The 17475-nt window shown below is 35.4% G+C and overlaps 1 protein-coding gene across 5 annotated transcripts in view; it reads right to left on the reverse strand.

Moving 5' to 3' along the window:
* The window catches only part of IKZF3 (IKAROS family zinc finger 3), a 62691-nt gene that overhangs the window by 4401 nt on the left and 40815 nt on the right, over positions 1-17475 (reverse strand). For all 5 annotated transcript variants that reach the window (XM_070767303.1, XM_070767306.1, XM_070767308.1 and 2 more), the window contains one exon: positions 12385-12501. In XM_070767303.1, coding sequence (XP_070623404.1) covers positions 12385-12501 — 117 coding nt within the window. The remainder of the gene's footprint in view (positions 1-12384; positions 12502-17475) is intronic.

Raw genomic sequence — 17475 nt, forward strand, 5'->3', positions numbered from 1 at the left:
AATTGTTTCATTTTTTACAAAAATAAGATAAACGTTATAATATTTTATATATAATGTAAATTGGTCTGAGCAGAATTGGAAAATACTTGCAGGGAATAAAGATATATATTTAATTATGAATAAAAGGGCTGCGGAAACATTGGAATCAAAATAATTTCAGTTGCTATGAGTATGTATGAAAACAGGAATTTAAAGATTGGTGGTAACTGGAAAAACTACAGAGGAGTTTAGGGACAATTGTGCAACCTTTAGAATGAATGTGATTCAGAGGAAAATATTATTCTCTGAGGTGACAATGATTGAATGGAGTAAAAAAAGATGACGAAAATATACAGAAAAAGTTTGGGTTACTCTTGAAAACTGAAGAATGAATGAGAACAATTATTAAAATTTGCTTAGAAGACATTCTGTTTGTTTGTAATACATAACCAAACAAATGTATTTGTGCATACTCATGTCAAAAATATTATTATAAAATCATTATTGATTTTATTATGATTTTTATAACGAGAAATTGACAAAATTAGTGAAGGATACAAGAATAATGAACGGCTCTGAATGAAGTGCAGACCATTTTTTAAATTAGTTTCATGAACGGTTCTTTTTAAAAAGCAGGTGGGAGGAGACATAGGAAAGAAAGAAGTAAAAGATTTTAGAGCTGAATTAAAAACCTGTGGGAAAAGAAAATGCAAATTACCGTATGTAAAAAAAGAAGAAGATAGATTAAACTCCCAGGAGAATGAACGTACATTAACAAGGAGGGGAAATGTGAATACTGCATAGAACAAAAACAATTATGTTAGAGAGGATTGCAGAAATATGTAGACTTACTTTAATGATCACTATGGAAAAAATGTTGGGTGGGATGTTGAAGTGAAAAACGGGGTAGATCAGGGGAAAATGCGTGTAACAGAATGTTGAGGAAATGAGAATGAAAGCCAACGAGCATGGTAGATTTTTAAAAAAGGGTAGCTGCAAAGACTTTAGTCTAAGAGAATAAGGGATTATTAAAATGCAAACGAAAAAGGAAATTGACATTGATGAAGATAAACTCTTGTGAATGATCGGAGATAAATGAGGAATCTTCAGCAGAATGAAAGGAACGGGATTAAATTATAAAACCAGTGAAATTATTTGAACTGAAACTAAAACGAGAAAAGCATATCGGGCTAATCTTAAGAAATTTTTGTATAAACAGCAGCTATATTTTGAGGAGTAGAACTGAAATGAATGTTTTAAATAAGTGGGCATATAAATGAAAAGGAAGTCAAGAATACTGGGGGAATATTGAAAAAATGGTAAAAACTGCAGATGTAGATGATGTAACAGAAAACATGTTAAAAGTATGGATCTGGCTTGCTTGTGGAAAAACTTTGTGATTCATTTATTACATATGTGAAGCCTGCATCTCTAATTAGAAGAATAAGGATCATGTCTTTACTGAGAGCTATGTCCAACTCCATTGAGCTTGATAATGATACTGATCCTGCAAATAATATTGATTTTGATACAATTAACTTTCCAACTGTTTTTGTAGCATGAACAGAATCAACAACATTTGGAATCATATAAATCAGTGGTTCTCAACCTTCCTAATGCCACGAGCCTTTAATATAGTTCCTCATGTTGTGCTGACCCCCAATTATAAAATAATAAAATTACTGGGAAACTCACAAGGTGGGTTCTAACTTACCTCGCTGCTGGTTTGCGTCTGCCTGTGATGCATGAGCACGCATGCGCAGAGCTGAGTTTTTTAAAAACTATTGCAAAAAAAAAAACCCAAACCAAAATGGTGATGTATGTACAGTGCCATAAATTCAGCTTCTGCACATGGGCAGAAGTTCTCAGGGTACAGAGTTTATTTTTTGCAGCAGTCTATTTGCATGTGGGTGGACCCACCTGGAGACAGATAGAGGAGAGATGTGTTTTCCAATGGTCTTTTACACATAACCCCTGTGAAAAGGTCGTTTGACCCCCAAAGGGGTCGCGCCCCACAGATTGAGAACTACTAATATAAATGGAACCATATAAGTTTAGGAAGGGGTGTGGCCAACATCATAGCGCTATTGATGTCTCCGGTGTTCCATGGGAAGCCCCAAATCCCAGCTGTTTGGAGACCTGGAACTGGATTGGAACCAGGTCAGATACATCCTGGAGAGGTAGTGAAGCTCTCTTCTTCACAGCCCCTTCAGGATGGATCTGACTTGGTTCCAATCCAGTTCCAGGTCTCCAAACAGCTGGGAGTCAATGGTTGGGGGGGGGGCTTGCAAATCCCCCAGAGAGCTGGCACTGGTCTCTTGGCCAGCAGCTGTATAAGATGACTTTGTCACCATTAGCTGGGATAGTCATGACTGGAATTATTGAAATGGAGAGATCATGGATTGCCTAGGTGACAAGATCTAAGCTTTTGTGCTGGAGGGAGGTGAAGAAGTGCTGAAGCTGGGTGTTTGGCTGATTCAAAAGAAGAAATTTAAAATTTAAAAGGAGACAAAAGAGAGTGAGCGGCTATCTAGCAATTGGAAATATCATAGAAAGAGTTAAAGGAACAAGTTTGAAAGACCAAATTTGAGGAAGTCTTTTTAATTGGACTTGGTAGGCAATATATTCAGATCCAGTCCAGATTTCATAGAGATAGTAAGATATATATTTTTAATAAGAGTAAAAACTTTCTAGGTAATTTGTTAACTACAAATCAGAGTAAATTAATAGGGAAAGCATACAAATATATGATTGGATATAAAAACATAGATTTGACTCTAAAGGATAACATGATAAGCTGGTGTAAAAAGATAAGTAGAGAAATTGATATAGAAACATGGGAAAATGTTTGGATCACAAACTGGAAAATGACAAAATCGGTCTCATTAAAAGAAAACCAAATAGAATTGCCAAGATGTTTCCAAATACATCCCCACTGTGTTGGAAATGTAAGAAAGAAATAGATTCATACTATCACCAATGGTGGATTTGCAGTAAAGTTAAACTATATTGGAAAATGATAGAAAAAATGATAAAAGAAATAGTATTGCAAGAGATAGAAACCCCCCCAGAATTTTACTTACTGGGTATAACAAACCAGAAATATAAGAAAGATGTTCTCTATCTAGTTATTCATATTTTGACCATGGCCAGGATAGTTTATGCACAAAATTTCCCAAAGATGAAGAGGTAATTAAGAAAATATTGCACTGCACCGAGATGGATATAATGACAAGAAGGTTAAATAATCAGGAGGAATCAGAATTTTATATTATTTGGAAAAAGGTGTATATATGGATAAATAAGAAGAAAAATTACATGTAAAACCTATGTGAGAATTATAAATATACTAAAATGATTTATCTTTCCTTTTTCTTTTCCTTTTTTTGTATGAAATTTCTTTATTGCAAGTTTGAGCAAAATTTCTTCTTTTCATTTAAATTAATATGTTGACTTAAGGCATTAACAATGTATTCTTTTTCTGTAAAAAAATTTGACTTCTACGACAAAGAGCAAGCAAAGAGCGATCCTTTCACGTAAAAATAAACATGTTTATTTTTACGTGAAAGGACCGCCCTTTGCTTGCAGCGCCGCTGTGGCATCCTTTTTCGTAAAAATAACAATGTTTATTTTTATGTGAAGACCTCTCTTTGAAGGAGCTGGGGAATCCCTCCCACGAAGAGATTCCGAGGGTGGAACCTTGATGTCACCGGCAGGTTGCTAAGGATGCCAAGGTGATTACTTCCTGGATTCCAGGGACATCAAAGCTCCAAACGCCAAACACGACCCCGAACTTTGCCCGAAATTTCAAAAAATTTCGTGTTCGTGTTCGAACACCGCAAAATTCAGTACGGACCCGAATTGTGCAGGTTTGGTTCGCCCATCACTATTGGTAAGATATTTTTCATCTTTTTTAGAGAAGAGGCTTATACTGATCAATATTTAATTTTAGTCCCTGACATGGAGCTCAGAGGTCAAGCTCACTGTGGGGTAGCAGGTTGCAGAACAATGAATGATGGAGCCACTGGGGCAGAAGATAGGGCAGATCAAAAAGAATATAAAATTGAATCATTCAGTATCTCTACAGTAATGAGATTCTTAGTCACTAGACGAAATCTCAGATTGTCTCTTTTCTCATAGAAGCAGGAGCAGTATTTCCTATAATACACTGTTCTTTGTGGTTTTCATTGTCAGAACTCAATATGAGCCAAACAAACATCGCAGTTGATAATACTGCAATGGAATTCTGTGTTGGTGAAGAAGATTATTCTAATCTTCCCAAGTTTGTCCCAAGTGAAGCTATCCATATCAATGTTTTCTTGGTCAACAGGAACAAAATTCAATCTACTTCTTTAAATAAAAAAGATGGTGGCACCCATGGATTGGCACTGAGTGATCTGGTTCCGTAACATTATTGTGACATCACCAGTGGTTTGCTACCGGTTCAGGCAAACCAGTCCAAACTATGAAGAACCCACCTCTGGTTTTTAGTACAGTAGCTGCTGAACATGAATAAAAATTATTATAAAACACCTAATTGGACCAAAGCTACTTTGGATTGCATTGATCAAAGCATTACACTTGTGTGGTGGAAATAATATACACCTATTTGCTTGGAGTTCTGCTCCAGGACTGGGTATCAGACCTTAAATAGGATTCAGAAAAACAAAAGTGAGTTCAGAAAGCAACTCACATGATGATGGATCTAGAAACAGTGGCACTGTACTGGTTTTTCGAAAAGCTGTTAAGACCTGGCTTTATCGACAGGCCTGGGGCTATAAACTCTAACATCAGATGTGCCCGAAATATGTTTGGCTGGTATGTATGTTTTTTAGAATGATTTTTTTGGGTTTTTATAATGGATTTGTTAGGGTTATAATGTGGTTTTAATCTACTGTTGATGTTCGACTTCTTTTTTTTATTGTACTATTGTATTATTTTTTTATTGTTGTAAGCTGCTCTGAGTCCTATGGGATTGGGCGACATAGAAGTCGAATAAATTAAATAAATTAAATTATTATTTTTTAATTCCAGGGTTTTTTTCTTCTGTGCATGACCAGAAGCAGAGTTTCTGGCACTGTCACCATCTTGTTTTTGGCTTTTTAAAAACTTTAAAAACTTTTAAAAACTTTTAAAAGCTTAGGAGGAAGCGAACTCGCAGCGAGGTAAGTTAGAACCCATCCCTGCTAAAAATCCTAGATCATTCTCATAGGCATGGTGGTCAAATCTGATTTCCCCAACCATGGATCTATATGGTTGATGTTTCCTGTGATGCACGATCTGTTAGATACAGCTAAATGTTCAAGATTGTCAGTGCTATTTTATTTGTGTCTTTTTTCCCTCTAAATTTTTTACCCTATTTTTTACTGCTTAATGTCATCTACCAATTTAAAAAGTTTCCATTCCATCCAATAGGTCATGTATAATAATGTTTAATAGCAGATGTCCAAGGTCAGGGCTCACTCAGTATGCTCCTTCCAATGAATAATCATTTATTAGTATTCTTTGTGTGAGCTTTTCATCTCTGCACTGCAGAACTGCAGAGTCTCTAGCGCACGTTTACCTATCTTATGTTCAAAAATATAACGAGAGGTTTTGCTTTTGCTAAAGACAGTGTTCAATGTCCTATACCCCTAACAATATCAGTTTTCCCTTTAACATTCCATTTTTTACCAAGCTAAGGAATTACTCTGCCATGAAAAATGGACAGACTGGCATTTGTCCTTAACAAACTAATTCAGACTCCTACTAACCACAGCGTTTTTTCTACATCCTCAGAGACATACATCTTTATAATCTCTTCAACTAATCGTACCCAGTGCAGATATTAGTTTGTATGTTTCGCAGTCTGATGTTTTCCAAGAAAATTGGTGTGTACATTTAGCAAACTGTTGTAGAAAATTGGGTGGCAGACATACATTTGACCAGCTCAAAGACCCCCCTCCCCAAAAAGATTCAGATAGTAGTATCAAAATGAATATAGCACTCCCACTAAATAACAATATGTCTAGGCACCCAAGTGGTCAGGAGAATAACAGATTAAGAATGGAGTGAAATGACAGCGAAACTGCAGCATTAATTTCTTTCTGAAGATGGAATCAGCAGAATAGTTAAGTTCTTAGAAAAAAATCATGATGATGTGTCAATTCTTAAAAAGATTAGAATCAAGCAGGAAATTGTTTTTCCTGTGACATTCTAGGGAAGTAAAGTTTGGACGTTAAATAAATAGAATAGAAAAAGTATTGATACTTTTGAACTATGGTATTATGTAACATATCTGAGAATACCATGGATAACCAAGAAGGCAAAACAAACAAAAAGGCATGCATTGAACAAATCAACTCAGCGTTCTTATGCAAGACACAATTTACCAATCTCAAACAAGTATACTTTGAAAACATTACACAAAAACCTAGATCTATTGTGCTAGGAAAAGTGGAAAGAAAGAACAGGAAATGAAAGAGAAGATGAGTACAATTACAGGAGCAAAGAAGAGATCAGAATCCGAATACTAAATACAAACTGAACAAACTGAACTCCCAGAAGACCCTCACTCAGTCAAAGATCTTGGACTACTCATTTGCAATGACCAAAGTGCCAGAGCCCACTGCAACAGCATTGCCAAAAAAGCACTAAGAGTCACAAACTTAATTCTACGCAGCTTCTTTTCTAGAAGCACCGATCTACTAACCAGAGCATACAAAACATTTGTCAGACCAATTCTTGAATACAGCTCACCTGTATGGAATCCTCACTGCATAACAGACATTAATACAATTGAAGGAGTCCAAAAATACTTCACAAGAAGAGTCCTCCACTCCTCCTCACACAACAAATTACCTTACTCCTCCAGACTTCAATTATTATGTTTAGAAAATTTACAGCTACGCCGCCTCCGAACTGATTTAACTGTTGTTCATAAAATCATACATCACAAAGTACTCCCTGTTGGCAACTACTTCACCTTTAACAACAACAACACAAGAGCACACAATAGATACAAACTAAATGTAAATCGCTCCAAACTAGACTGCAAAAAATACGATTTCAGCAATAGTGGTCAATGCCTGGAATTCACTACCGGACTGTAAGGGGCGTGCATAAGTGCACCTTTGTGCCTACCGTTCCTGTCCTAATGTGTTTTTATCTTTTCTATCTCTACTTTATCCTTATATTATGTTAAACATACTGCAATACAATACTATATTTGTATGACAAATAAAACATTATTTTAAAAAAAGGAATAGTCCTGGAGATAGCCAAGAAATTGATACCAAGTTGATACCAATGTCAATCAATCTTATATGGAACTTTTCAAAGTTTGATTTGATTTGATGGACAGTTTAGGACAAGTAGATATATGGAGGCGGAAGAACAGTAATTCAAAGGATCCATTTCAAGAATGGATCTGATTTGGATTTCAAAGAATTTGGCTACAAAAGGTTTATAATGTAGAGCTATTATCAAACATCTTTTAGGATTATATGTGAATTTGTTTTACAAAAGAAAATCCAATACTTTTAGATGGAGACTGAATGAAATATTGTTACAAAAAAAGGAGTAGCAAAGGATAGTGGAAAACAAATACATTTTTGAAAATAATGTAGGTAAATATGGTTTAAAGTGCAATAAAACATGCAAGTAAAACTGTTATTAGAGACTATTTTATACAACACAATATTGTACTTACAAAGAGGATCCAAGAGAAAATACAAGCTATTTTGGATGAAACAAAGGGGGGTGGAGAGGAGACAAATGAAAGAAATTTCTAGAGAAGATAAGAATTTCATAACAAATTAAACTATTGCAACAGCAGTAAGAGAAATGGAAATAAACATGAATTATTTAAAGTAAAAAATGGTTGAATTTACAAGTAAAGCAGGAAAATGGCTAACATATAAAAGAAAAAAGAAAAAGAAAATGACCTTTAATCCATTGGTTGAGTTAGAAATTGAATGAATGAGTGAATGAATGAAATGATAAGAGTGAGATATAGCTATAATGGACAATGGGGCCATACAGAAAAACATCCTATCATCCCAGTTTATACTATATAAACTGTATAAACCACAGTGGTACCTCTACTTAAGAACTTAATACCCCAGACACACATTACAAAACAGCTAAGTAGTCTGCAAGCTCCAACTATTCAGGACATCACCCCCAATCCACAAACATCAACTAATCAGCATACATCAATTACATCAATGACCCCAGGGGTTACCCACTGACTCACCAGGAAGTTTCAACACAGCCTGCAGCTGCTGAGCCAGCACTCAACACCCACCCACCAGTATTTATAGAGGGAAGGCAGCTCAGGTCTCGCTGTGTTCGCCCTAGCACAAGAACAAAAGCACCAGCCTGAAGATGACAAGTGGGACCACGTCGAAATGTCACCAGAAATTTCTGAACCTTACACGGGAAGAAACCCAAATGTGTCAAGACCTTCATACCTGTACCTGTGAAAATCTGTACATAAATGAAAATATTTGACATCAACCACTAGGGAAGAATGGATGGAGAAGATGATGAAAGAGATGGAATGAACAAATTTATTTGATCAGAGAAAAGACAATATTTATGTTTATTGCTAATTTGGAAACCCCTTGTAGACAAAAAAGGAAAAATGAATTTGTGATTTATGATTTCAATGATTAGACAGAATAAATTATAAAAAGAAGAGAGCTACATTGTAATCATATAGCAAAAGATAGATTTATGTTGTACTTATAACTGCTTTGAAGTAAATCAGAAGCTATTATTTTTAATGGTTTATTTTCAAACTTTTCTGGTTTTTTCTTTGTTTCATTTTTAGCTTTATATTTGATTTTTCTTCTTTCCCTTTTCTCACTGTATTAATTTATATTAATCTTTATCTTATTTTATAAAAATCTCTAGCATAATTATACAGAGAAGGAAACTGGCTTCATAATCTTTACATATTTCTAATCTTGTTTTTATACGAACTGAATCAAAAGTTTGATGTCTGTAAGTACAGCATATGCTGCTAGGTACAGGGAGAAAATACAGAACAGATTTAAAATGATCTTCCTTTCATAGAAGTTATTCACCAGACTAGATTTCATTAAATAGACTTTTGACAGTCCTGCTCAATGGAGAAGATAACTAACAGTGCCTAAGCCTTTTTTATCTTCTGAGTCTGAACAGCATGACAATTGTGTTATTAACTTTGCACTTGTAATATGAAAGAAAATTTTACAATAAAAGAAAAATAATGCGATCAGATGTAAATTAAAATGCATTCAATAAAAAGCCAGGACCCGGGTTGCTTTAGCATTCAGGCGGCAACAGGCCAGCTAGAGAGGTACACAGAACAGGTAGTTCCTGACTTAGAACCATAATTGAGCCCCTAATTTCTGTTGTTAACTGAGACATTTGTTAAGTGAGTTTTGCCCCATTTTACAACCTTTCTTATCTCAGTTGTTAAGTGAATCACTGCAGTTGATAAGTTAGTGACATGGTTGCTAAGTAAACCTGGCTTCCTCATTGACTTTGCTTATCAGAAGGTCACAAATTTAGCATCACATGACCTTGGGACACAGCAATGTTCATAAATCTAAAACATATGCTAAGCATTTGAATTTTAATCATATGATCATGAGGTTGCTGCAAAGGTCATAACTGTGAAAAATGTTCATTAGTCAATTTTTTTTCTCCAGTGCAAATGTAAATTTAAACAGTCACTAAATGAACTGTTGTAAATCAAGGATTACCTGTAGTACCTAGTAAGTAACTACAAGTACTACTACAAGTAGTAACCTTGTAGTTTACCATAGTAAAACATACATTATCATTGGTTTAAAATACAGTATTAGATTAGATTAGATTTATTGGATTTATATGCCGCCCCTCTCCGCAAACTCGGAGCGGCTCACCCATTCCATGCACCCATCATTCTTCAAGAAGATTAGGGTGGGGTGCAGGGATGGGCTACTGCTCAGATGTGGGGGAACGCAGTGGGGTAGTGAAAATGGAGCTCCACCCCAGAGCACCCAATTTGCATTGAAAGATGTTGAAAGAAAATGCAGGGCGTCCTGCATAAGCCACGCCCACAGTGTGGTAGTAAAATTTTTGGTAGACCTTCACTGGTGGGATGCATTGGCTTTCTGTATATTTTTCTCACAACATGAAAGTCATAAAAGATCGAGGATTTTATCTTCTCCTGACCTAGTATTCTACCTCCAAATGCTGTGATTTATTGACTACTGCTGGAGGAAGAGTTATTGATTAAATATAGAGTATTAATACCAGTAACATTGAATCAAACTTTGAATTTTCTCAGTTCTCCAAGCACAAGCAAAAATAATCTGTTAATTCTGTAACCCTAACATTTTGGATTCATCTCCAATATTCACATTGAAGCTTGCCCACCATAAAATCTGCAAATACTCTCTGATCAACAAATTCTTACACAGAACCATCTCTGGAGTTTAATATTACACTACTAAACAATTTTGCATGGCTTTTGATGTAAATGATTGAGGGAGACCTTTGCGGTTAAGTGGAACAATTGTTCCTCCTCCACTTTTGCAAAGTCAGAGGAAAAATATTAGGTCAACTTTATTTTTCAGTGACAAGGACAGAAACAATAAAAAGGAATGGTAGCTGTAACATCTTTAGATAAATCCAAAGTATTGTAAATCTATCTATCTATATTGTTTTGGATATGTTTGAACCTCAAGAAAACAATATTTCCTTCTATTCTGAATGGAAACAGAGTGAGGTTTCTGTTAAAGGTTAAAGATAGAAAAATTGATCTAGTTCTAAGAGCTATTGCCCTTAGGTTATTTATATTATGGCATTAGGATAAAAAAAAGATCAAATACTGGAAGATTTATAGCTATGATTCAGTGGATATTTATTAATCCTCAAATTTTAAATGAAGTTATTACCAAAAATACCACTAAAATGGTATTTAACATTGTACTGAAATCCACACTGAGATCATTTAATAGGTCTCCTATAAGTTGGTTAAAAAGCTGAGAAGTCAAGCAACCACTCAATTTTTCCAAACGATAAATATATTTGATTTGACATGGCCTGCATAATTAAAAATATTTTTTCTTATAGTCTAGTTAATATTAATTGTTATTCAATTTATATTTGATAATATGCCGCCCCAAGTTTTCGGAGAGGGGCGGCATATAAATCCAATAAAACTTGAAACTTGAATATACTATACTTAGGAAATGCTATAAATCCTAGAAATTAAAAAACAAAAAAAATATTTCTTCAGTTAGGGGTATAGTGGCTTTTCCCTCCTCCCCCACTCCTATTCGATTAATTATTGCAATTATTGCAATTCAACAAATCATACTTTCATTAAAATTCTCCCAATATAATTATCAGAAGCCTAATATAAATTGCATTAAAATAAACATAATTTTTAAAGCCAGAATTGATACTGAAAATATTGTTTTATTATAAACAATCATTCTAATTAATAAATTAGTTTTCAATAAATAGTATATGATTAGAAGTTAGCAATTAAAAGGAACATTACATGATTGTATATGCAGACACCTGGACTTTTCATCCTAGAAACAACTGATGTGATCTAACAATGATAACATTTTTTAAAAAAAATCACGACTGATTCAATGTTCAATTGATCTAATTAGTGAATCGAAGAAAATGATTTTTAATCAACAAAACATTTACTTTTAACACTGCTTCCTCTTGCTCTCGGACCATGATGAGGAATGAGAAATGTTTTACTCTTGTAGCAGTTTATTCTACATTTCAAATGACTTATGACTGAGCCTTTTTTTTAAAAAAAAATATCAGTGAAAGGCAGTCAGCTAAAATCAGTTTTGCTAAAAGTATTTATTATCATATCTATTTCATGGAGGAAGAAATAATGCCTCTCCCCTGCCGCCTCCCCCAATGTAAGATAAAGGACAGATAATTATTTGCCTTGTAGTATCTGCATATACTTTGGTAACAGGGTCTGCTGTTTGTACATCTTTTTGTTTTGCGGCTCCGTTGATTGGTTGACAATAATATGAAATCAGTGACAACTCTCAGTCATCATCTGAGTATCATCAAAGTGTCATCTATCATCCAGAAAATTCTGCACTGTATATTTCAGGGGATGGTCTGCATTAAGCCATGGATACACATACATACATACATACATACATACATACATACATACATACATACATACATACATACATACATAAATAAATAAATAAATAAATAATAAAATCCATTCATGTCGTGCTAAAGAGGGAAGAAGGAAATGGCTTTTCCTTATTTGATACATTACTGTTGTCTAACGAATGCAAGTTAATGAATTAATTCATAAGAAGAAACATATCATATTTCCATTGTTTTTAATGGCTATACTCAAAAAGAAAGTTCATTAAAAAAAACTCTTACCAATAAATTTCTGTGGCATGGAACGTTTTCGTTTGGCAACATTGCTTGCTAAACGGTCCAGTATAAGGGCCCGTTCACTGCCCATTTCAGTTTTGATGTGCCTTCTCTCTGAACTTTCTAGATTGGGAAAAGCAAACAGAAAAATTAGAATAAAGTCCTTAAAAGCATATTTTAAAGGAAGATGCACACGCCCACAACTGTTCATTTAGCAGAACTGCATGGGATTAACTGTGTGGTTGTTATTTTTTCTTTTTCTGTCTCTCTCTTATTCTCATACCCCTGTTTCACTAATGTGGTCAGCAGAGCTGGAACAAAACAGAAGACACATCCAAATTTTGCAATTCTCAGATTCACAAAGCCTCACAGAATTAACATCTTGATTATACACTTCCTCTTGTTAATGAACAAGCTTGACCTGGTAGAACATCTTGTCCCACCCAAATTTCCATCTGATTTTAAGAACTATAACCAGACATCTGCAGAACAGCCCCTGAAGATGTAAAACGCAAGAGCGCATGGTGACTATTCAAACCCTTGAAATGGTGATCCACTGAGATGAAATCTTACCATCTCCACCCTATGAAATATTACTTATTATTAATAATGACAGTAATATTCATGATTGCGGTATATTATTACTAGATTATGTGTAGAATTATTTAATAAGCTTATGCTATAGGATATTCCACATATAAGGTATCATGGTAATAATTATGATTATAGTAGTAATATTAGCAAGAAATAAACTTGCAAAACAAAATTTCATAGTGGCTGGGTTCATACCACATGCTAAATTCTATCTACAATTAATTTTTCTCTTAATCTCTATAGCAGTGATTTTCAACCTTTTTTGAGCCGCGGCACATTTTTTACATTTACGAAACCCTGGGGCACATTCTCTCTCCATCCCTCTTTCTTTCTCTTCCTTCCTTCCTCTCTTTTTTGCTCTCTTTCTCTCTCCCTCTCTCCCTCCCTCCCTCTATGTCTTTCTCTCTCTATCCTTCACTCCCTCTCTTTCTCTCTCTCTATTGCTTTCTTTCTCTCTCTTTCTCTCTCTCTTGCTTTCTTTCTCTTGAACTCTTTCTCTCTCTTGCTTTCTCTCTCTCTCTTGTTCTCTTTCTCTCGCTCGCTCTTTCTCTCTCTTGTTTCTTTCTCTCTCTCTCTCTCTTGCTTTCTTTCTCTCTCTGAGCTTCGCGGCACAGTTGACCATGTCTCATGGCACACTAGTGTGCCGCGGCAAACTGGTTGAAAAACACTGCTCTATAGAATAGTACAGTATAGTCATTTCTTGTTTTATTACTATAGTCATATTTTGTTTAGAGTACAGTGTAGACAGAATAACAAAAAGTAGGGAGTTTCTTTGTTGGGAAATATTCTTATTACATCTTATTAAAATTATTTGTCCCACAGCCAACCCAAGGAGGTAGGTTTGTAAATGGAATAATTGCCATAATAAAACTGCCCCGTCTCCATTTTCTTAATATTTTGTGAGTCTCAGTGAATTTTTCACTGCATCTATATCTCAATTCCTTTCAGCACAGGAGCACATGGTAACCTCCCCCAAGGATAACATTGAAACTGTTGTTTCAATCAATTATATGTCTTCTTATACAAAATGTATAAAATTGAGACCATGTAGCATTGGCGTGAACATGTTAATTTGCTTCTGTAGGCATACAGCTGCAGTCATGTATGACTTCTATATGTGCATGAAAATGTAAAAGAGTTGAAATAGTGTTTTTAGTCGTTTTTAGTCTTCCTATATAGAGAATTGGTATTTCCAGAAATCTAATCATTTGACAGTCCAATGGGATGGGGGATTGGACTGGTGTTGTTGACCCGTATAAGAAATCCTGGGAAACAGGGTCTGGGCTACACTTATACACAGATATGTACCATCATAAGATTTGATGTTTTGCTCCTTTATTAACACAATTTTAGAACATAATTTTAGCTGAGAGATATAGAACACTAACATTTGTAGGAATTCCTTAATCTGAATTGATTATAATTTTGAAAAGCTATTGTCTAAGCACATTTCCATTCTCTTGTGACTGCTTCTTTCCCAAACATTTTGTCAAATTCTAGAATTTGTATACAGTTTAGGTGAAATGTTCTATTTTTAATCTTGACTGGTTGCATATGCACCAAGACAAATTCCTTGTACAGTGGTACCTCGAGATACGAGTTTAATTCGTTCCGGACCTGGGCTCTTAAGTCGAGCAGCTCTTATCTCGAACGACTTTTCCCCATAGGAATTAATGTAAATAATTTTAATTGGTTCCAGCCTCAAAAAACTCACAAAGTTAGTCTAAATTATGCAGAAAGACATGTTTTTAATGAAGAAATGTACATGTACATATAAATGAATAATGAAGTTTCTTTCACTTAACTTGTAAACTTTCTTAAACTTTTAAATTTACATATGTTCAACTTCCCTGCCACCCAATCCTGTAGGACAGAGGTCCCCAACCCTTTTTGCACCAGGGACCGGCTTTAAGCGATCAAGAGAGGAATGGGTGAATGAATGGACGGAGGGTGGGAAGGAAGGAAGGAAAGAGGGAAGGGACAGGAACAGAGGAAGGAAGCAAGGAAACTTATGAAAGGGGAGAGTAAGAGAGGAATGAGTGAAGGGAGGGAGGGAGGGAAGAAGGTGGGAAGGAGAAAGAAAAGAAGAAATAGAGGAAGGGAAGGTAAAAGAGAGAAAGAAAAAGAGCAAGAAAGAAAGAAAGAAAGAAAGAAAGGGGGAAGGGACAGGAACAGAGGAAGGAAGCAAGGAAACTTATGAAAGGGGAGAGTAAGAGAGGAATGAGTGAAGGGAGGGAGGGAGGGAAGAAGGTGGGAAGGAGAAAGAAAAGAAGAAATAGAGGAAGGGAAGGTAAAAGAGAGAAAGAAAAAGAGCAAGAAAGAAAGCTGCAAGCACCCCCCCCGAGCCCCCCAGGCCGGCTGCAACCTTTTAAAACACGCGCGCCGCTTCGCAGCTGTCTCCTGAAGCCGAACGCGGAAGTTAGCGTTTGGCTTCAGGAGACAGCTCCTTGGCGCTTGTATCTCGAATTTGGGCTTGTAAGTAGAACAAAAATATCTCTCCCCTCCCAGCTCTTATCTCGAGTTGCTCTTAAGTAGAGCAGCTCTTATGTCGGGGTTCCACTGTATGTCCAATTACACTTGCCCAATAAAATTTTGTTCTGTTCTGTTCTGTTCTATTCACATAACTTCCCAACAATATAATATTTCAAAGTGAGCTTTCCTTTTATTTCTAAAAAATATCCCTATTACTCAGCCCCCCATTTTTAAAGCAAAACCATAAATTATAGTTTTTTTAATTTATCTAACAGGTTTTTATAAAAATTCTGAATAAAAAGCTTCCTCTCCCTCAATATTGCAATCCATTATAAATTAAATAAAACATCCCCTAAAAACAAAGATACATCTTGGGGAAGAAAAAGCTTAAATTATTTTTTCTATTTTCTTTTAGCCAGAGTATATTTTTATGAAATGGTTTACAAAAAAAGAAATCTGTAAAACAGACAATATCTGTGAGCACCTTGAAAAAAATATGGTAAATACATGGGATTTATTATTATTACTTTTGCCAGATTACCGGTAACTATCTTATTTTTCATTAGTAGATTATAGAAAAGCTGCATATGTAATGTAATATAGTTTGTAATACATTTCAGCAATGGAATAGTTAAAATACCTCACACTGCTCTGATTAACTGCTACTTAAGTATAACCATAATAAGTGGATATATAGCTCAATTAACCATCATGTTGTAACATCAACAGATCTGTTTCAAGATGAAGTGATCAAACTGAACTCAGGCAGGAGTGAAGTGTAACAAGGTTTAATCCTGTGTTTCAATGATTTCAATTATTTTGATTGAGGAAAGAGGTAATAAAGGGGCGTACATAAGCGCACTAGAGTGCCTTCCGTCCCCTGTCCTATAGTCTCTCCTATATCTCATATTTCTTCTCTACTATATCCTGTATAACAGCGGTCCCCAAACTACGGCCCGCTGAGGTCTTTTAACCGGCCCGCGGCAGCACACAAGATTTTACCGATCGATATAATAAGAGAGAGAAAGAGGGAGAAATAGAGAGGGAGAGAGAAATGAAGAGGAGAGAGAGAAAGGGAGAAATAGAGAGAGGGGGAGAGAGAGAGTGAGAGATACAAAGAGGGAGAGTTAGAAAGAGAGTGAGTGAGAGAAAGAGAAGAGAGAGGGACAGAGAGAAAAAAAGAAAGAGGGAGAGATAGAGAGAGAAAGGAAGAGGGAGAGATGGAAAGAGAGAGAGAGAAATGAGAAAATGATGGAGGGAAAGAACGAGAGAGAGGAAAATGAAACAAATGAGAGAAAAGGAAGAAGGAAGAGAGAAGTGGAGAGAAAGGAGGGAGGGAAGGAAGGAAGGAAGGAGAAATGGAGTTTGTTGATTTAAGTTTAAATTTACTTGTTAATAAAGATGTATAAATTACTTTATTACTTCTTCTTTATTTTAAATATTGTATTTGTTCCCATTTTGTTTTTTACTTTAAATAAGGTATGTGCAGTGTGCATAGGGATTTGTTCATAGGTTTTTTTTATAGTCCGGCCCTCCAACAGTCTGAGGGACAGTGAACTGGCCCGCTGTGTAAAAGGTTTGGGGACCCCTGCTCTATAACATTCATTTTGTATCATTGTGTATTGGACAAAATAAATAAATAAAAATAAATAAATAAATATCAAATCTGCTGATGATACAACAACTTCTCAAAGTATTTGTCAAAGACTTTGAGGAGTTGCAAGATTGGGAGGTTCCTGAGAGAATGCCTTCTCAGCAGTTCCTTATGAGTAGGTTTACCACTTCAATGCAAAATTTTGCTAAGCAAAAAACCCCCAACAAAATAATATATGTCCAAAGGCTGTATAAAGATAAAGACTAATGTGTTTTGTTTTGTTTGTGGTTTCTCTTTCCCCTCTACCCACCTCCACTACATTTGATTTTTTTAAGGAAGAATTCCTTGAGCAGGACTATAATTCCCACCCTGGAATTATGATGAATGAGGAAAAGGGGTACCCATCAGACTACACAGAAGAGGAAGCGTGTGTGGTG

Source organism: Erythrolamprus reginae, chromosome Z, assembly GCF_031021105.1.
Source record: "Erythrolamprus reginae isolate rEryReg1 chromosome Z, rEryReg1.hap1, whole genome shotgun sequence".
In the NCBI taxonomy this organism is placed as follows: domain Eukaryota; kingdom Metazoa; phylum Chordata; class Lepidosauria; order Squamata; family Dipsadidae; genus Erythrolamprus; species Erythrolamprus reginae.